At 30.2% G+C, this 22695-nt stretch overlaps 1 protein-coding gene across 10 annotated transcripts in view; it reads right to left on the bottom strand.

Moving 5' to 3' along the window:
- LOC118183128 (uncharacterized) overlaps positions 1–22695 on the bottom strand; it is a 412812-nt gene that overhangs the window by 123957 nt on the left and 266160 nt on the right. For all 10 annotated transcript variants that reach the window (XM_085807732.1, XM_085807733.1, XM_085807731.1 and 7 more), the window contains one exon: positions 17485–17586. In XM_085807732.1, coding sequence (XP_085663858.1) covers positions 17485–17586 — 102 coding nt within the window. The remainder of the gene's footprint in view (positions 1–17484; positions 17587–22695) is intronic.

Below are 22695 nucleotides of genomic sequence, written 5' to 3' on the forward strand. Positions count from 1 at the left end.
TAAACAACTTACTATGAGATAAAGCTTTCAAGTAATATATTTTGAAAACTTGATTTTGAAACTTGCACAAGAATATATCCATGCTAAAAGCATGTTATATACCAAAAGCTAGATTTAAAAGCGGTAAGTATTTTTCAAGTTTGAAATTAATGAATAATATTAATATTGTTCATGACTGCAATAGAAAACTAGAGAAATACGGAAACGTAGTTATTCTATGAAGAGGTATTGGATGTATGCAAAATACTTTAAATCAACCAAATTTATAACTCGAATGGCGCAATTAATTTAAAGAAAACGGAAAAACAAAAGATGTACGAACAGGTTGGGTTAATTTTGTGAAATCATGAAACTGTTTTATCAGAGCCTTTAATTAAAAGCAGAAAAACTAAATTTCTAAGCTTATTATTTAAAGAAGTAAAGAAAACAGCATATTGGAACCATACTTTTGCGTATAATAGGAACAGAAATTTTAACGCACCAAGAAACAAGTTTAACACGCTAAAGGCAACCACAAGCCTGATTTTGAAAAATATCTTCTCTTGTAGTCACCTTTGGAATAATAATTCTTGACTTGTGACTATTTGTTCACATCATGTGTCCGTAACTGCATTATCTCCATTTTGGTATTCTAAGAAACAAATCGGATTCGCAGAAAAAGAAGCAGTAATAATAAATCTGCTTCAAGGAAATTTAAGGCTGAAGAGGAAAATAAAAAAGGAAAAAAAAAAAAAAAAAAAAAGAACTTATGAATATTCAAGAGGTCTTTTTTTATTTTTTTAAAGGTGAAAAGTAACCCGACACTTTACGTATTGACCTGGATTTGAACTGAGAGTATGTATTTCGAATGCTAAACATATTGTGCCTCATAAACGAAACGTAATTTAAAGATCACTGTTCTTTTTAATTATACAGTATTTTAAGTTTTGAGTCAAAAGAAATTCGAGTAATATATAAAAACCATCATTAACTCTCAAATATTCAAATTTATAATAAACTTCACTAAGGCGATAGCGGGCACGATATTTCATGAGAACACTTTATACAAAGCAACCAAAATACCTTTCTAAATCTGTCTCAGTCTCTTCAATCTTAATTAAGCAAGAAATACAGCTTTATGGAGAAAATAATGATAGGTAATATTCAAAGGACCTATATATGCTCAAGAATAAAATCAAAACAACAACAAAAAAAAAAAAAAAAAAAAAAAAAAAAAAAAAAAAAAAACAGCAATAAAATTCTATAAGTTAAATTAATCAACATCTTCAAACTAAAACGCCAATTTATTTTCATCTGTAGAGAAAAACCTAATTTTTACCTAGCATAGTAAAAATTGCTTTTTTTCCATACCTAACCTATTTTATTTCAAAACAAAAACTTCCCTTTCTTCAGCTAGTTATTATTTTAGATCATTCATTTGAATAAGATGTTATGGTACACTCAGAGGAATGCTTTGTTTTCCGCAGTCAAACAGTATTTTGTTTCATTGGCGAACTTTTCGTACATACACTAAACAAATGGCTGTACCTTCAATCTTCTCAGTGAGAATTTAAAATACTACAAAGAAAATGATGCCTTCAAAATACTTTCTTGCACGTAGGATTTTCTAAACATTTACTATATTACAAAAATAAGAGAGATAATAAACTCAGGTTCAACGAGTTTCAGTTAAAATTACCGATGGTTTCAATTTTTATGCAAAAATATTTAGCTAGATTACATAAATATATTTTGCCCGTACCTGTAATTAAATGCAAAAAACCTAAATTCGCATTAAAATTAGAAAAAAGGAAAGCGTCCATTAAATGCATATATTTGAAGAACATGAGTTTTATGTTTTAAAAAATAAAAATTTCAAAACAATCTATGAATGCCAAATATGAAGACCGATTTATATTTCTCAATTAAGAATTTCAACTAATTTGAAAAGCTGAAAGCAGATCCATAAAAACACTAAAAAAAAAAAAAAAAAAAAAAACTTGTTTTTTCTCTATTCGAACACTGCAGGAATTTCGAGAGTAAAGAATTAAAAAAGAAACAAATACTAATGCCAATAAAGCACTTCATCTAAACAATGAGAGGTTTTGTTAGCGCAAAAAGAAAGAAGCGTCGTCGCAAACTACGTTATGAGCAATATCTCAACTAGAAGCGTTGATTGACTGTTTCGAATGCTAATTGAATTCTGTCTTTTGAGGTTGACCGTTATCGTGCGTAAAATTGTAAATATCTGTCGTGAGCAAGTATTTAGGTTAATTAAAGCATCCATCAAGCACTTCATACTTGCGCGTGTTTAAAGGAAGTCGTATTTTCCTCCTACTTGTGTGTGTGAAGCGGTGCCATTATCAATCATCACCGTGTCTTTTACGCGATCGTTCACAGAAAAGCGCAACAGATAGCCTCCTACGAGAGGCAATTCATCCGATGAATCAGACAAAAGAAATATTAATTCATCGCTTCTAATTTAGTTTAAATGTGGTAATTAAGACCACTTTTGTCTCGGAATTATGGGTAATGAAACGCCACCAATCATCTCATTAAAAGAGGTTTAATAGATGTTGCTATAAGAAATATTCCGGCCATTTAAATTTTAGCAGAAATTTACTTCTATGCCCTTTAATATGAGGGAGGGTACCGATCGGAATGTTTTCCCTTTGTTTTACATTAACAGAAAACACATTTCTTAACAGAATGATGAAATTACGACCATGAAATGAAATCTCATTTCGAGAGAGTGCATTATTGTTTCTTCCCTTTTGGTAAGATGATAATGAAACAAAAATATTGAAAAACACAATCTGTTAGATGCAAGGAACTGACGATTTTATTCCTATAAGCATTTGTTATCTTAAGTAATTAGGTGGCTAAAAGCTTTTTTTATTTTTTTTACCCACCCTATTTTTTAAGAGAATTTTAGAATTTAATAATGAATCTGTCAGCTTCTAAACAACCGCGACGAACACTCTATACTTTAAATTGCAAACTGCATCTTTTAAATTAATGAAATATTTGTTTTACAAATAGACATATATGAGTGGCATGCTCGCGAAATTTGTAAGCATGATTGAAGAAATCAATTCCAGACACCATTTATAATTTTTCACTAGCCTGTAATTAAGAATTAAGGTTTTTTTTTTTTTTTTTTTCCCCTACTCCTTTAATTTTCAGCTGTTGCTACTTTATGTCCCTTTTACTGCTCTTATCAAATTTCAGGTGTAGCAGAATAATTTTTTATTCCAAATATATTTAAAGCTTGTTAAAAGTTTTTTTATAGTACAATTTTTCTGCATTGCATGTAGTTTCGTTCTGCCACCTTTCAAATAGAGGAATTACAAAAAATAAGTAAATGAAATGTTTTTAATCGCACTTGCATGTTACCAAAATGCTGATAACATTTTATAAAGCTGTCACCCTACCAAATAATTTATCGACTACATTTCACAAAATACTTTATATTTACAGCATTTATGGCAACACGTCATAGCTTTTTATAGCAACATGTTTTTATTATATCATTTTTGCAGCATAATATTTACTTCGCATTTTTATACAGTATACAATATATCTATACAAACATGCGGAAGTTAATTTTATAAATGTTTATGAGATTGAATGCTTCATATATTTTGCTTTGTAACTATTGTAATAAATATTTAAATATGTCTAAAATTTCAAGATAAAAACCTTACAAAATTTTATCACTGTTTAGTACTTTAGTTATCTGCTCTACAGAAGATAAATTTATCCATAAAAAAAAGTCACGTTATGGCACCATCGACGTTCTACACAACGCTGGCCTACATAAATGGCAATTTTCACAAGACACAGTAAAATGTTTTTTCGCATATTAAACAGCATAAGCCATCTTCCTATGAAACACACTTCACTAATCCGTCATTTAAATTTTAACGTTGGGAGTAGGAAGGATTAAAAACTGATGGTAAGCTTGAATGAAAAAAATTATAGTAAGCTTGAAATAACAGAAGTTAGTTTTTAATTGGAATTATGCAGACACACATAAATGGATTAAAAAATTTTAATAAATAATGCAATTATAATATAGAATACCTAAAAATATTAGGACTTAATATTTAATAAGTGAATATTTATACACACACAAAAAAAATTGTCTGTTAATGTAAATATCATCTAAATATTGATCATCACTAGGAAACAGAAAAAATAATGTTGCACGATTTCTTTGACATTCGACTGTGTGGTTTTGAAATAACTATCTTCCGATTTATCACAAGTACATTTTTTAATAAAACAAGTTTAGTGACACTTGAAATTTTCAATACTTGGCGTTATTTTAAAATAAAAATTTTGAGCCAAATTTAAGCACTATTATTTAATGTACTCATGTATAAAAATTCTAAAACTCATTTCAGAGAAAGAACTATTTTACGCAATTTGCATAACTACATATAATATATTTTAGGGCTCTGTTTGGGCCTTTCGCCCAAATATGGCTTTAAAATATTTTTTACAAAGATCAGACGTTATAAGCTAATGGTGATGATCAGTTAACAAAAGATACGTAAGATTATATGCCAACAAAATCCACGAACAAATTATCAGATAATAACTTGTAGTTTGTGCGCATTTGATAGAGGCCTTTTATCTGTATCTCTGAAGAGAATAAGATCTTGGAGCATCAAGGGGATATGTAGCTGATGAATATAGCAAACTGATATATGCAATGAGACGCGGTCAGAGAAGTATTCGATGACACTATTCGGGCTTGAGTTCCCTGCCTATTGTTTCTTGTTTGAAAACGATGCGGCATCCTAAATAACCACAAAGGAGGTTTTTTTAATTGATTTCTCTAAATGAAAAGCGCTTTTTCAAGTTTAAAATATTTCCTCCTTTGAAACCTGATTTGAAAATAACGAAAATTAAAAAAAATTCACCATTGTCTAACTGCTCCGACAAATTTTTATAAATCAAATTTTGAATCACCCGAAACGCCTCCTAAAGTACCTTCCTAATATGAGTGATTTACAAGCGAGAGAATTAATAAGCATTATTTAGAATGAGAATGAACCAGCTCGAAAAGAAACAAGAAAATGGAGCATTCGAATCACGTAATTTTAGAGCGATTCAAAATGCTAATTTACGGCTCGCAAATAAGCACCGATAAATATTGATCTGAATAAAAAAAAGATAAAGATAAGGAGAAAGAGAAATAAGTGGAAGATGAATTCGGAACATTTTTGTTTCGAGTATTGTACAACTGTCTGAAAATAGTCTTGTTAAGTGAGGTTCAAAATACGAGGTATAAAAGCATCCTTTGCTTTTTTTTCGTATAGGATAAAGTAGAATGGAACAGATTTCATGTAGACATGTGATTACAATGCCCATCCACATCGTTCTTGGCCAAAGAGAAAAAAAATGCATCTTAAGAACGCAGCACCATTTACGTGTTCACATAGTGTAATAAATGCTTAGTAAAGAAATTTGAAAGCGAGATCAATTGTCAAGCGGTGACTCAGACTTTAAAAGAAGCTTGCCGAAGAAATATTAGTCGAATTTTTGTCTTCAGAAAGACGTTTTCCCGGATTGTTGAGGTGATACACCTAAGCGAGATATACTGCAAAACTGCAATCGTATTTAGCAGAACGGTTAGAAATTATAATATGCTAAATCAGAATTTACAACAAACACTAACAAATCTAGTTCTTGCTGATAAACTTTAGGCAGTTATATTTAACTTAAAATTCAGATGACAGTAACTGTAATAATCAGCAAGAAACATCGTTGCTGCTTTTTAGCTGAGCACACACACACACACACACACACACACAAAAAAAAAAAAAAAAGCATGCAAGGGCCCCCTGCCTGAGAAAAGGAATGCCTTTGTGGAGGACTTTTTAAAGGAAACCGCCTATTAACGAACAGCAAATATTAATTACACAGTTAACACATAATCGATAACGAAATAATAAAGTATGTGCATCAGTTACAGTTGTTGGTAAGAATTCAAGAAAGGTTAGGTTAATTATGAAATAAAAAAATTTAACTCAAGTTTAGAGCCTGATATTTTCTATCTGAAAACTAAAACCAAAACTGCTTCATGCGGTCATTACTACATGATCTCTAACCAAAAAATTAATATTTCGAGCTTAATTTCCTATTTTAAAGCTGTTGTTCTGTTTTACCAAAATAAAGCAACCCATCGCTCAGTTACTTTACAGTTATAGGTATTTCTATATTTTATTGCATTATCTAGAAAATATATATGTTGATGAAAGGAATTTATATCGTTACACTACCATTTAACTATCATAGTGTGATACTTGTAAACAATGACACCTTTATTAATTTCTCTTTACCTTGAAAAATCCCTTTATTTTGACTCGTGACGGGCACAAATGCTAACCTATAGCTTTCATCCATCTATCTCATTGTGAAAAATGCAGCAGTAGAATTAAAGGAATTCAGCTAAGAGAAGCTGTTTAGAGCACGTGTACTGAATATTTCAAAACATATTTTCCAGAAATGTTTTCTGTAACAATCGTATTCTTCTGGCCTCTTTTGCGCTTAAATTTACTTTTTACTGCTTCTTTCAATAACTGGCTTGGCAATCAGTTTAAGTTTGTTATCAGCAGCTCAGGCGAAATTTTGCGAACTAATAGAGAGACATTTCTACATCTATAACACGGACTTAAATAAAACGTCTAATCCAGTATTTTTCAGTGAACTGATATACTACTCCAACAGCTGAGAAACTGATAAAACGAAAACTGTATACTAAAACAACTTTCTATTATTCACTCTATACTTAAAATTTCAACTGGACAGAAAGTCATTTTGAAATTCTGAATTATTAATATAAAGTTACAAAATACCGATGAAAAGTAATGTTACCCTTTCTGCAGCCTATATCACAAAAAATTAAAAACTAATTATATTGAATTTCCCAACCTGCCACATTTGAAGTGGAAAAAAAAAAAGTTTTAAATGATCTTACTTCTTAAACTACATTGCATAAATAATAAAAATTCTAAGCGAACGAAAATCTGCTTCTTAATGGCTTTGAGGCAGCGCTGTTTATAAAACTAAACCACATTAAAATATCGTTGCAAAATTTTTATTTTCTGCTGGTGTTATGTGATTTCTCTGATATCAAAATACTCTTGCCACAATAAAAACACATCTATCACTTTGAAAACGAATCTTACATTTAAATATCTTTTAACTAAAGAATACTTTCACCCAGTAATTGGATAAAGACATGCATTTGTTGTTGCCTTTAATTGAACTTGCGCCAAACTTCGCGACCTTGTGTTTCGAAAAAGACGCTCTTGAATTAAAGGGCAGAAACCCCTTATAGGGTGGGATCCAGATAAGCTACTTGCTCATACCAGATCAAATCGGAGCAAAAATATTTTTCGTCCTAGCTATATATTACTTATCATTTGCTGTTGTGTTTATTTAATGTATAATGGGGGGGGGGAGCTAATATCGCATCTACCATTAATATAAATTCTTTCGATAAATACAATTCAACATTATTATTTCAAGCTATCAGTAAACATTATTTGTCATTTTCATATCTGAAACGCGCTCCTTTTCTTTATTTTGTGGTTAACAATTTGAACTAAACAACAGAATTTTGAGTCTGCAATATCAAAATAAGAATGAACAATATTGACATTGGTCCTGCAACGCGTAATTTAAAGGAATAAACACAATTTTAAGATTGCTTTGCAAAACTGGTTTCAAACTGCTGAAAGCTAAACAGAATCTAAATAAATAAATAAATGTAAATTCCATCGAACTAAAACCTCAACAAGAACAACAGAAATGAACAACGAAAACTACAAAAGCAATCTGAAAGAACTTCGGGTGGGAAGGGCAAACCAGAAAGAAAATGCAATAACAAAACATTTCGGCAAAAGCCTAAAGAATAGAAGCACTATTTGAGCTTAAATTTGCAAAAGACGAACTTCGCATATTTCCGAAAGATTATGTACAGTCTCTAACAAACTTCCTTATGCCTTCGCTAATAGCTCGCGATCATCTATTTGTACAGAAAATGCAATTATCCTCTGTATTTGATGTTTGCTTCTTTAGGAATGAATTCGTAGCTATCAGAATAACAAATGAAAGAATTTTTCTTCCAATAAATATACGCATGTTTATGGGCTGTTAGCTAACCAAATTTGTTTGATGTCGAAAACTAAAACTTTAATATACAGTAAAAAATTACGTTTGTGTTAGTTACTTTTCCTCTTGGATTTATCTTTCGTATGTTTAACTTCATTTAATAAATTAAATTTCAGTGAAGGTTAACTGCATTGAGGAAAGACTATGTAGAAGAAAGAAGCTCTTGTGGTCGCCTATCAAATTCATTTCCTTATTTTTGGATTACACGCGAAGGGCATCATCATATAAGTATCAAAAGGAATAAATAATTTCTTCCCCTTAAGATTAGAAAGTAGAAAGAAACAGAGAAGAATAAAGAATTCTACTTCACATACAACTTAATTTTCGCGAATGAACTCTTAATATGTCATTTCATTCAAAGAGGTGCTCTTATAAAATGTATAAACTGTTGCGATTAATTTCAGAGTATGATACCTAAACATCAGCAAAAAATTTTTCTTGACATTTGTCCACACAGGTTTCGAAAGAAAAATAAAGTAGACATTTTGTTACTACAACAAATACGAGACACAATGCTAACGCACTTCGTTAAACAAAATTAGCAACAAACCAGGTTGCGAAAGCATGTTAAATGAATCATATATTTGCAACATGTGATTTTTCGTGCTGTATGAGGTAATGTAAAATGTGAATGAAGTGAGAGAACGAGATCAAAGATTCAATTTCGTACACTTTCGAAATTATTCGTTTCCCTAAAATGATTGTGCCTTAGTATACGAGCAGTAATTTTCTTAGAAGGCCACTTTATGGAATATAGGATATTCGCAAGTATTATTTTATTGCAGTCACAAACTGATCTACAGGTTAATCTAAAAAAACTATGTAAACATCTAGCGGCCTATCACCTCAGCCAATAGAAATTAAATTTCAGATAATGCTATTGGCAGGTATGCGCTGGAGATTGTGATGACTTAAAACAATAGGTCTCTCACGGCTACTGTTACAGTGAAAATGTTTTGAAATTTTCGAATGGCAACATCCCCTTTTTTTTTTCCTGCGCAAATTGATCAGGGCAGTCAGTGAGAAATTATAAATGGAGTTGGAATGATACACTTATGACGCAAATTGCCAGAGATTGTTGACAACGATGACGAACATAGCATCGCAGCAGGTATCTATATAACTTCACCTTTTATGGTGTCTTTCAATTCTGACAAATCTCGTGGATCTAATGCGTACATCTTAGATTTCAGATAACCCCAGAATTAGGAATCCATCAGGGTGACTACGATAAAGTCACCGCGATCCCCCGACCTCAACCTGATGCAAAGTTACCGGAGATAACTGTATCTTTAAACATTATTCACGTTGAAAACTTGTAATTCCGATAACAGTCCCCCCCCCAAGTCTCCTCTTTTGTGTTGTCACTAGTCCTTCAAAATGATTTTCTTTGTGAATTTTTTACGCCCGTAATTTTCGTCATACGTGTATCGTTCCAACGTTATTTATAGTTTTTCAATGAGCTGATCTATTTGCGTTGGAAAGAAGTGGGTGTTGCCATCGAAAATTTCGAAATTTTTACACTGTAACTGTAACCGTGAGAACTCTGTTATTTTTAATCATCACAATCTCGAACGCATACCTTCAAACAGCAATGTCTGAAATTTCACTTCGATTGGTTGAGTGGATAGGTCGCTAGGAAATATTTTATAACTATCCAATACTCAGACGCATATTATTGACTTTCTTTTGCGTTATATAGGTTTGAATTGCATAAACAATGAAATTAGTCGAACAAATTTTATTAATTCTTCAAACAAATAATATATGTCCTCAGTTTTATAAGGCCAAAAAGTAAAGAACATGTTCAATACGATTTTATCAGCATTATTGACAAAATAGCATAAACGGAAAGTTTTTTTTTTTTTTTTTTTTTTTTTTTAATGTAAGAAAATAGAAAATTAACTGATTTTTCCAGTCTCCGAAAAAATTACGATGCTAAGCTGGATCACTAACGGAGCGCTCGCCACTATTAAACCGTTTATTCAATTTCCGTATCTAAGCAACATCTATATACAGCTCAAGTTTGTACACTAGGTCTTTAGCTCATTCTATGAAGAAAGGAACTATAATGTTTTAGCTTTTAAACAGCAAGATAAACGTTTATGTGACATCATAGCCTTTGTCAAAAGTTTTCATAATTCTTTGTATTTCAAAACAACGTAAGGATTTTTGGCATAAGGAAGAATTTAATAATCTTAGTTCACCTTTTTTTTTTTTTTTTTAATGAAGAAAAGATCTATAGAGTTTTAGCTTTCTATACATCGGGATGAAAGCTTATGTGGCTTCATTACACTTTTCAAAAGTTTTTATAATTCTTTGGATTTCAAAACAAAGTAAGGATTTTTGGCATAATGAAGAATCTAATTACGCGTTTAAATTGAAAAAGTATAGTCACTACAAACTTGATGGCATTAATCAATATATTTCCCTTTCCTTAGAAAGCATTCGGCTTTCGATTGTTTAGCCTGTTTCCTGGAGCTTCCTATTGAAATTCATATATGGAAGCCTTTTAAACTCGACAATTAGTGAAACCCATGATTTAAAATTAGTGAAATCCTATACATTCTGACATAGTTCCCACAACCCATTCAGAAAAGAAAGGGAGGCCAGGCGTAGCACGGATATTGATACAAAAGCTAAAAATGACAAAAGATTATCATTTTTAATAAATTCCTCAAAACAGAGTTTGTTTAAAAATCCCAAGTGAACATAAACTGAATGCAACGAGTAAGATATTTCTCTGTAGACGATTTTTTCATTTGCATGGAAAGATGCTAAGTTTGCTTAAAATGCATAAAAATTAGTTGATTTTTGTTTTCATTTTTTACTGCAAAATAACACGAATATTATACTCAGTTTCTGCAATAATTTGAAATGCTTCTTAAACCGAAATATATTACACAATGCCATAGAATGAAAATTAAGCATGAATTACATAGATTAATTGAAGTTTTCGTATATTATTGAGCTATGCAAACACATTTAAAAAAGCTATGTTATATCGCATAACAATAAAGTAAAACTTTTGTTGATGAAACTTCTTTTTTATATTTCTAAAAAAGGGCTTTCCTTGTATTGATAAAATGGTATTTTTTGTATGTTATGTTACCATTCTGTCTAACTTTGCCATTTAGTACGATCCTCTAAATAGAGATCGGACTTTAAATCTACACAATAGCTACGTTCTTCTGAAAGATCACGTTTTTACACCGAAATTTACCTTTCTCAAACAAGCAAATTTGTAGCAGTTCCTTAGCGAAACTCTTGTTTACTTTCTGACATATCTCAAAACATGAGTCACCTTACGAGATAACCAAGTTCCAAGCTTTATACCACTCTTGGAATTGGTTATGCACTGAAAAAGGATCTCTTATTGTGTTAAGTACCAGATCGTCACGTTGAGCTTAATTATACAAATCGAAAATATATAAATTGAAAAATCATTAAAATTTCGACAAATATTCGGCAGAAAACCCGAATGTGTATTTAAGGCCAAAAGTAAAAGCTTCAGCACAAGGTTATTTCCAATATATAAATATATAAGCAAACACAATAGTTAAAACTTTTTGTTAAATAAACTAGGATAGACTTCAAATTGTATAAAACTCTATGAGATATCACAAAAGACAGATAAAGCATCCGCTAAAATGCATGTGTAATATTTAGCATCTCTACATGCACTGGACATTTCATATCTAGATGGATTTGCAACGATTACAAGCGTTATCACATACAAGACACGTATATGCATATGGTCCAGCGTCAAAAAGAATAAAAAAAAAAAAAAAAAAAAGATACAGCCGTAAACCATTAAAACACAGCCGGCGGCAAACAACTTTGTGGTAGTTAATGAATTTGGGCCGGAAAGGAAAGTTCACAAGCAAAAGGCGTGCTGTTATATCACGATTTAAATTTCCAAACCGACTGAAAACAAAGTTAGGTCATACTGCATATTGACCTATCAAAATGCTCTAGATATAAGCACGAAATATATCAATAATTAATAATGTGGAATCTATGAAAATAGGTCCAGAATGATTGAATATTTAAAAATAATAATAATCAATAAGATATGACTGTTAGGAACAACAATTCTTTTCGTATGGGAGCAGGGGAACAGAAGCATAGTATTTTGATATTTTTTAAGATTTAATGCAAAAAACGATATAACAAATCTGGATTAATTTTATTATCAATAAAAACTGTCACTTCGAATAAAAGACTTTATGCTGACACGTGGAAACCTCATGGACCATTTAGGACAATTTTATCAGGTAGTTTAACTCTCATAAATATAGAATATACCTAAGGTTTGCTGCAGAAAGCAAAGGCTTATGTTTCTATAAAAGCAAAACTTTTTGGGAGGAATTTTGAATTCTAGCGGACTTTCAACATTGTTATTTAAGCTTCTAAACTATTAAAGAATCCTGAACATTACATAAAGACCTTAGCAGCTCTATTTAGATCTCTAATATTAAAAAAAGTAAACATTTCACACCTGAAAAGAAAATACCTATCTACCCATATTCTTTTTTACAAAACTGCATGTAGCCTTGTAAGAAATTATCGCAATTTCCGTCGTGCTCTTATGTGTAAATTATTAACACATCCAGCTAGCCAACAGGAAGATTCATGGTCCAAACCCGTGAGGGTACAGTTGACTTTTCAAATTTCCTGCTTTGATGTTCTCTACATTCTTCTTGATCTGGTAAAAAATTTGCTATTACTTTTTCTGTACTGAAACCAAGTATGTTCTTTTTTAAATACCTTCAGATAATTAGATAGATTAATAATAAGTTAAAAACTTTCTTTTTTTTTTTTTTTTTTTTTTAAATTTTAATACTAAGATGCATTACTAATGGTCAAATAGCTTTCCGTATGATCAGAATAAACGGGCTGTCAACTCCGTGAAAATTTTATTTATATTTAAATGCAAGTTCAAAAAATTTGATTGCTTACAAATTCAATTAGCCCATTGGGAACAAAAAATTGTTAACTGATGTCCGAGGTTCGAATGAAGACAAAATATAAACACAATTAAATTTTTATGTTTCATGTTTTATTATTCACCATGCTTATTGAAAAAATATTCATAATGTAAACGCTTACGCTCTTTTTTTATTTTTGTGGAGATACTAATTAAGCGTTCTGGCCATTCAATTCAAGCTTTATATTTATATCAATAAAATTACATTCCAAATTTTTAAATACCTCAACACATACATCCTCTCTGCACCAAAGGATCCTCATTCATTTATTAAAGAACACACATGCCTGTGATCCAGTGAAAAAAATGGCCCGCGAGAGATGGGATAAAAAATTGCAAGCTTCTCATTTTATTAATATTTTGAGTACATAAATAGGAAAAAGTTTTAAGTTATATATGCCAGGATAAGGAATTTTTAAATTCATTTAAAAAGTACTCAAAATATCGATTAAACTCAGATTTTTTAATCTGTTTCGAATAAAGAACTTGTTTCAGCTGAAAGCAAATATTGTCTAACTGAATAAACTTAATCATCCAAAGAAACTCATCTTATAACAGAGTCATTGCCGGTAATTTGAAAGAGAAAGGGAGAGAATAAAAAAGCACATAGCATATATCTGTAATTGAAAACATTCAATAACTTAAAAATACTACTTCGTGGGACATTACATATGCTGTTCTAGACAGAACTCATTTTAAATTAAAAAACGAAAATATGTTGCTGAGTAATTGTTCACTGAGGGAATAATGGTTCATTACTGGTAATTACTTCATCTTAAAATTACATCAGATTTTTCAACCTACAATTTTAAATCCACAAATGTATGATGTTCGATATATAGTTTTGCCTCTAGAATTAGTAAAACCAATATTTCTCCCAATTCCCGTAATAATCCAGATTAAATATTTAGTTATCCAATTAAGAGCTGAAGGAGTATGTTAACTGAATGAGATACAAGAAGACAGCTAATGCAACATTTTTCCTAATCGATAAAAGTTAAAACTTTCATCCTAAAACAGTAATAGTATTAATAATATTAACGCTATTAATGGGGAATAAGTTACTTATAAAAAGAAAAAAAATCCTATTTATACTTAACAAGCATAAGAACGTTAAATTTAGGATGCAAAATGAAATTTATTATATTTCATCCCGATTCTCAAGTCACGTACTTTGCAATTCTTAAGATTTAAAAATCAATTTATGCTACTTGGATTTGTCCCTTGATTAAAATGAAAATTATATGAATTCATTATCACTGTATCAGAATTAACTGAGCAATCAAAATTGAAAATATACATTTAACTGACGTTTGGTAATGGGCTACAAACAATTATGCACTAATATAAAACTACTTCTTATGCTAAATTAATTTTATAAATAAAAATTATTCAGATTTTGAACACAGAGTTTTCCTATAAATATTGAAAAAATTCTTTCGCTTTTGCAATAGAATTTTTTTTTTAAGTTTATAATTTTCCTTAATTTCATTTTTTAAACAAATTAATTTTATTAATAGCTGCTAGTATTGACTTATCTTTTTGTTCACCATCATATGAAAGTACAATATGAACAAATGCAGAAGTCCTATGTACTGTACGCGTTATAAACAATGCTGAGCAAAGGTTTTAGAAAAAAAGAAATCAATTTTAATCCCTTTTTTTCATTTATTATTACTAATTGCACTGTAATTTAATTTCATTTCAATACCACATTTCCAGATTTAGATTCGAAAATGTATAAACATAAAGAAAAGTAAGTGTCCTCAATTACTTCTACCTATCTGTCTATCTATCTATCTATAATTTTTCTGTCAGCATGCTTCACTGCATAACCCTCCTTTTTTTTCGAAGATTATCAATCAATTATATAGAGGTACATTTTCTTCCTTTTTCAGACTTTAAATGTATGCAAGTTTATCATTTTTGGGGGATAAGAGAGGATTTTTTGTAAGTAAAATAATTTACACTTTTAAAATATTTTAACAGAATAACATTTAAGCAATTCCAAAGCCAAATTCATTAGAATTGTCTACTGAGCAGAGAATTTTTTTTTTTTTTTTAAATTTTGAAAAGTGCTGGCTGAACAATGCGAAGGACGAAATGCAGCCGACATAAAATGCTCATCAAATGCTGCAAAATATAACCGTTAATGGATAGAAACTGGCGGTATTCAAAGAAGGAAAAAGGAAAGGATGAATAAGAAACCCACTTCTGACAAAATATTAGACGTCTTCGATTAACAACCTCAACAATAAGAAAAAAAAAGAAACCACGGAATTAATTGACAAGGTCAAGCGATTATTTCTAGAATAATCTGTAGATCTTCTCTTAGAAAGTTTAGTGAAAATTGTCATTTGGCAGAATTATTGCTAAGACTGAACCCAAACCAAAACTGAACTTAATAAAGGCTAACTAGACCACTCTATGAAAACTGAAGCAAAATTCTTGCTTGGAGATTATTCAGCTCTAGATAAGTAGGACACATACTAAAAAATTATGGAAAAATGGAGCAAGAAAATTATCATTAAATCCTTATCTATGATGATGTAACAAAGGGCCTTCATCTTTGATTGAAGATTTCATTATAAGCAAGATAATTACTTAAAGCATATCTCTAAGCTCTTCAAAAGCTATTTAACTAAAAGAGAAGCAGATGGGATATTTCAGATCGTGCACTATCTTGTCAGATTGTCACCACAAAATTTATGCCCCAATCACACTGAGCACCTGTGAGATTCTGCAGATTAAAGGCTTGAAAAAAAAAAATTCCGAAATGGATTCAAAATGTAGAGCGGGCAAATACAACTTTTCCAAAATTCTGGAGGCAAATACAACGAGTTTTAAAAATATTCAAAAAGAAACTTCAGTAAAATTAATCTCCAGAGTGCTAGAAAAAGTGAATTCTGCAATCAATGTGGAAAAGGATTTTACACATATTATGGATTTATCTACTATTCTGTGTGGATAGTTCGACATAAACAAGTCTATTATTGCTTATAAATGAATAAACATGTTATTTACAGTGACCTATGTTCCAAATTATTATTTATATAATCTCCAAAAAATGAAAAAAACTGACTTTACTCGGATATTTTTGCAGAATACTCTATATCGACAAACACATAAATATATTATGTTGTACTTTGTGTTCTGTATGCGCCTATTTGTAAGCACAGTTTCAAATCCTGTCGTTTCACTAAAATGAAATAATATTTTTAATAACGACGTAGATGCAGGACGATGAACGCCGATTCATAAAGAGTCGTAGCAGCTTGAAAATTTTTTATTCTCAGTGTTACCTATTTTTGGCAGATGTTATCCATTTTTGACATTCGATGTTGTATAATTTTTACAGAGACACAGTTTAACTGGGGTAAAAGGCGCGCCCGTCATTTGATGAATTTTTTTACTTTTGAAGTAAGCAAGAAAATCTAGCAAAGTGGTAAAACGAAGAGCGAATGCCACGTGTCTCTGATGAAAAACCCGGTTCAGGATGATTTAGTTTTGGTTTAGGTTTAGCCATATTAGTTGCTAACAGTTTTGGTGCTAAAATTCAAAAGTAATATTGACTTTAAGAGTTATGTAAGTATCTTTGTCATTAACATTAGAATCAATCATACGAGAAGAATTAGTTTTCGAATAAACATTTTAGAGCAATATATTATAAGCAGTTATTATTTTTAGGACAAAAAGAGGAAGTACCAAATTAAAAAGAAGAGTTAAGGGTCTATTGAAAATTAAAGCTAGTGCTTTATTATATTTGTTTTTTATCTTGCGCGCGTGCACATATATACACATATATACATATAAAGGGTCTGTATCTGCACAACATGAACATATATTTTGGCAAAAATAACCTGAAAAACTGCCAAAATATATAGACTCTAAAAGTGAAAATAAATTTATGCGTTTATTATTTTCTAATAGCCAATTACCAGATGTATCAAAACAGAGCATTAACTCCGTATAATTTTCATAAAGACTTCAATTATTTTTAGGACTGTTTTAGCGCACTTGATTTTTTTAAATCAAAATTGAAAACGAGTTTCATATCCTTTCTTTGCAATTTTATTTTATTTTCCCCTCTCCAATTAAAAGATTTTCGTATCCGCTTTCAGAATCAAAATCTGTTCAAATCTAAATTCTAAAGGAAGACTTATTTTTTATTCTGCGCAAGTCGTGCCATTTTAACACAGCAAGAAATAAAACATAACAGAAGCCGAAATTTCCGTTACAGTGTTGTTAACGCAATACAGAAAAAGAATATACTATTTTAAATGCACGATGCAAACTCAGAATGATGCAAAAGGGAAGAAGTTTACCTTGACAAATGAAAGTGTCGTAATAAGCCAGTAGATTAGCCCTCTGCAGGACTCGATACAGTTGTAGTTCCGACTCATTCGTCGGTTGCGACGTCATGGCGACTGAAAAACAAAATTCAGAATGTGAGTCATAACAAGAACAAGTACCACAAAACATGAATTCACAGTGGCTATAACACTGAAAAAGCATTTAAATACACAAATTCCTTTTGTTGTTAATTCATTCTTAAAATTCAAGAAATCAACGAATACATTTAAATGAGATATATTAATAATCATGCAAAACAGACAACTAATAATTACTAAGAATTTTTTTCGGTTTTATTAATTTTTATTATTCATAAATTGTTGTATTAAGTAATATTACAACAGCACTGCATCAAAAAGAAATGCTAAATATTTTGTTAACAGTGGAAGGGGGTGAAGTAAAGAGCCTTCTAATTCTTTGAATGTATAAGTTTTAAAAATTTAATGGTTAAGTTTTTTTATACTTCTTAAAAAATTCTTAAGAGTTCTTAATTCCCTTCAGAACTAAAAAAAACTATCATGCTTGAATTCGGAGGGTATTCTCTATTGTATTACTAATGAAAACAAAGTCCTCATTTACAAAATCATTAAAAATTTTGGAGGCCTTTTTTTTTTTTTTTTTTTTTTTTGAAAATAAAGTAATTATTTCATCTACTAAAAAACCATAAACGGCTGTAACTTTACCATAAAAATAAATTTCACAGCATAAATCATAAATAATTCGTGAAAATCAAATTGAAATTATAAATTCTTTAATCTTAAGAATATTTAGCAAATAAATCTGATGTCTTACTATCAGTACTTAAGTCTTAACAAAAACCATTCTAAAAACTGCTATGTATGAACATTGTTACTACATACCTTGGTAAAAATTATTTAGTATAGAAGTAACTATTTACAAAGCGCATTATTTTTTTGGTTAATATTTACATAGGAAATTTTAAAGTACACTTTCATCTCAGAAGTAAAAATGTGATAGCTAAAAAACATTACAGATTTTTCATATGACAACCTGTTACACAAAAATGTATTACAGCATTGGCAGTCCTCATACAAAATACAAATATTACACATTTCAGTATTCTAAGTCACTTCATTTCTTCCTTAAACTTGAATGCTTTGAAACTGTTCGCTCAAATATTGAATCTAAGTATTAAATTTATTACATTAATTGCTCTGACGCTTTTATTCTGGTAATTACATTGAATACTTATATTAATTAAGACACAATAACACGCTGAACAAATACTAATTCAGAAGTCAAACAACAAAAATCAGAGTTATATTTTCAAATTCAATCAGCGTTATTTGAAAATATAACGCTGATTTTTGTTGTTTGACTTCTGAATTAGTACTTATATTATTATATATTCTGAGAATGCCTTTTTCAATGTTTTCATATTCTTAGTATTATACGTAGTTAATATTATACGTATATAACTGTTAAAGTCTTCCTCTCTCCTCCCCTTCTTACGGAGAAAGCCCGATAACTAAATTCTCTATAGTTTACGTAGGTCTAAACTGTACAGATGCGATAATAATAATGTATCTAAGACTGAAAGATTTTGAATTTACCATCTAAAATACTGCGTGAACAGATACGTGAGGAGCTTCATCTATGCACGTTATTTTATTCAAAATTTTGGTGAATTTCGTAAGCATCTTCAAAAGTAGAGGAACTGGCCTCAGTTTTTATTGCTTCCCAGTCGCACTAGTTTATATCCACCCAACCAATCTATTTTTTTTGGCGGCCGGGGGGGGGATTATATTGCGAAGGCAGCAGCTAAATGCTGAAACATTTAGCTTTCGTTATATGTTTACTACATTCTCATTTAAAATACTTAATTTTCAACACAAGCGTGCATTTGCATAACAACTTTCAAAATGTTATTGGCAGAAGTAATGCAAAGCGAGAGATATAATTAAACACAAGTTTTAGAAAAAAACGTTTTTTTAACATTTAAGAATTACTTGCTTCTTATAGTAAAAATATCAGAAGAAAATTTTGCGAACACGCTCTAAGGTTTAAGTCTTCCTTATAAGAATTCTTCATACAGTATCCACAAGCAAACGGAATCATTTAAGATCAAAGCCTTCGTAATCGTATGATGTGAAAACCAAATCACTACAATTAAAAAAATTTCGGGGAAGAATTTTTTTAATTCTTGAGAGGTTCATTGAAGCGAATAAAAAATAATGAAAGCAAATGAATAAACTTAGATATGAGAAAATTTTCAATGAATAAAGGAACATATTTTCTTTCAGAAAATAAAATTAGTTTAGTCCATTTAAGATTGTCAGAAACTATACCGAGACTGCCATTAAAATAAATTTGCAGGGAATAGATATTTTTAGTGTACTGAAAACAAAGGCAAAATTCATACGAAATGGATGGGAAGGACTTCCTCAGCACTGAAAACAATACAAGAAATTTATGTATTTTAATTGGGAAATCTAAACTTAAATATGACAAAACTGTGTTTTTTTTCGGAGGGAGGGGGTCGGTTGACGAAAGCGAAATTTTATAAATATTCACATTTCTTAAAAGCTAAGCCGTGATTTTATAATGAAGGGGGGGGAGGAAAGAGAAATTTATATAAACAAGCGATATTTTCTGAAATACTTTTCTGTGAAAACTAAAAGTAAAATAGCGATATTTTTCCTTTCCTTTTTTTAAAATTAAGCTTTACGATTTTTTACTTCAACCATATAGCCAAATAAACTTCATTTTAATTTGAGGACAAATTCCCCAAGGCATAATGGCAACATCGGTGGTGCAAAAATTTCCCGCAGAGACTAGCACTCGCGTTTAATAAAGCGTCGGAAATTCCAGGTGAAGAGGTCTAATTTGTGAATGGCGTGTAGAAGCAACTGGGGAACATTGCAACGCTTTTCTGAAAGATTCATTAAGTTTTCATTTTTCTTCCAACAAGAGCACCTTCTGACAACAACCATAATGTGACAACTCCTTCACGCCAACAAACAAGAACTACAATAGCAAAAGTAACTCGGATTTACTCAGAAGTCATGCATTTTTTTTCGCTTTTCTTCTCTCTCATATTTTTGCATGTGGGAATAAACTTGAAGCAAGACGTTTCGCCTTTCTGACACCATGCCATTCGAAATCATCAAAAGCTAAGAACTTTGCACAAAAATCACTCCTTCAAAAAAAAAATTAACAAACAACTTCAGCAGAAACATTATTTACTCTAACTTGCACTTATTAATTCAAAAATTCGTAATGTGTGTCACTTTAAAGATAGCAGAATAAAAATAAATTTTCTCAGGGATAGTTTAAACCTTAAAATGAGGTATCACTTACACTTTGAAGTTTGAACAGTTAAATAAACCTCATTTTTTACTTCATATTTAAAAAAAAAAATTCATTTAAAAGTCCTTAAAGCATTTTAAACATAAATATCCATTATCTTAAAAAAAGTGAGAAAAATACTAAACTTTTTTATATTATTGCGACGCATTCCTGAAACAGCAAGCATGCATTCGCTCTAAGTTTATAAGAGAATAACCACAATCTGACCGAAAAAAAAGCATTTTCGATGTCATCAATTTCTATATTTAGTGGCTAATTATAAGGCGGAAAATATAGAGGATTTTTCAAAACAACATTTTTTAATCTTTCTTACAATGTATATATTTTTTGCATGTAAATTTGAAGAACTATTTATCTTATTAAAACCACAGAATTTTATATTCACAAATTTATACATACAGTTACAATGAAATGCTGGAACAAGCAAGACCAAGACAAGAAACTGACTGGTTTACGCTACCGTTATAGGCGATGTAACAGTAAAAAATAGTCAAAAATAGATCCTATGCAAAGAACCTCCTAGTTTTGCGCAAAATATGAGATATATCACATATATATTTAACTTTTCCAACTTATGGATTGGCCCTATATATAAATTTCTGAAATTATAGCTGCAAGCGGTAGAAAGTAGGTAGCAGCGGAGCGAAAGAGAAAATGCCGGTCGTATTCAGGATGAAAGCAGAATGATTTAATTTCAGTTCAGATTTTTCTCCCATAGGCTAATTTTAAGTTTTGGTTCTCAAATTTGAAATAATTATTGGCTGAAATCTCATATAAGTGCCTGCATTAGTGTTATACAAAAATCACATGGCATGGATTAATTTTGAATGACGCAATTCAGAGTGATTTATTCTAAGCAGTTTTTAAGAGACAGAAAGGGGAAATACACAAATTAAAGTATAGAGTTGTAAATTAAAGTTAGTAATTTGATTTACCTATTTTTTATCTTAAATACATACACATATATACATATTATATATATATAGTATCACAATTTTTTTTATTTAAAAACATAATTATTCAAAGTATTTTCGCGCAATATGCTGCTGAAATTGATCAATATAGAAAAAAGTAAGATATGTAGAACCTATTTTACACAGTTCAGTGAAATGCAATACTAATAAATTTTTCAAAATATCCTATAAATATACAAAATAAGACACTTCATTTGAAACTGAATTTACCTTGCGTCGAGGAGGACTTCAGAATTTGTGGATGAGTTATTAATTAAAAAACTTTAGACTTGTTCATCAACTGATTTTGAATACAGAAAAGCAAGGGTTTTCAGTGGAATGGGTATTGTAATTGAATATGATGTATCCTCCTCTTGATCACGTTACATCAGATTTAATTGAATTCCTCTTCTGTATATATTTTTAGGTTTTATAATTTTTAGGTTTTAATTTCACATTTCTTTAATTCTTATTTTGTATATTTATATGATATTTTGAAATTTATTAGTACTGAATTTAACTTTTTGGGGTTTTTGTGTAAAATAGATTTTAAATTTCCTACTTTTTGTATATGGGTATAATTTGTGGCGTTTAATTTTTCGCTTTTTGTCAGTTTATGATTTACACTTAATGGCTCAGATCTAGACTTAGTTAGATTGGTAGTTGTCTGTTAGTCAAAATAGTCTTCGAAACTATATCCTCCAAACAGTACGCTAACGTTACTTATTACGGCGATATCGATTTTTATTAACTCATGATAAAGTAATTAGAATCATTGACTCAGCTCTGTTCAAGAATGTTAATCGTAATTTGAAGGTAGATCCTCCAAATGACGTTTTAGACATCTTCTGGTTAGGTTATCTTATTTATTATGGAAGAGTTTTCTAGCACCACCTGCCT

The sequence above is a fragment of the Stegodyphus dumicola genome, chromosome X1, assembly GCF_044657685.1.
Source record: "Stegodyphus dumicola isolate Sdum_Otavi_A_Nest chromosome X1, ASM4465768v1".
Taxonomy (NCBI): Eukaryota; Metazoa; Arthropoda; class Arachnida; order Araneae; family Eresidae; genus Stegodyphus; species Stegodyphus dumicola.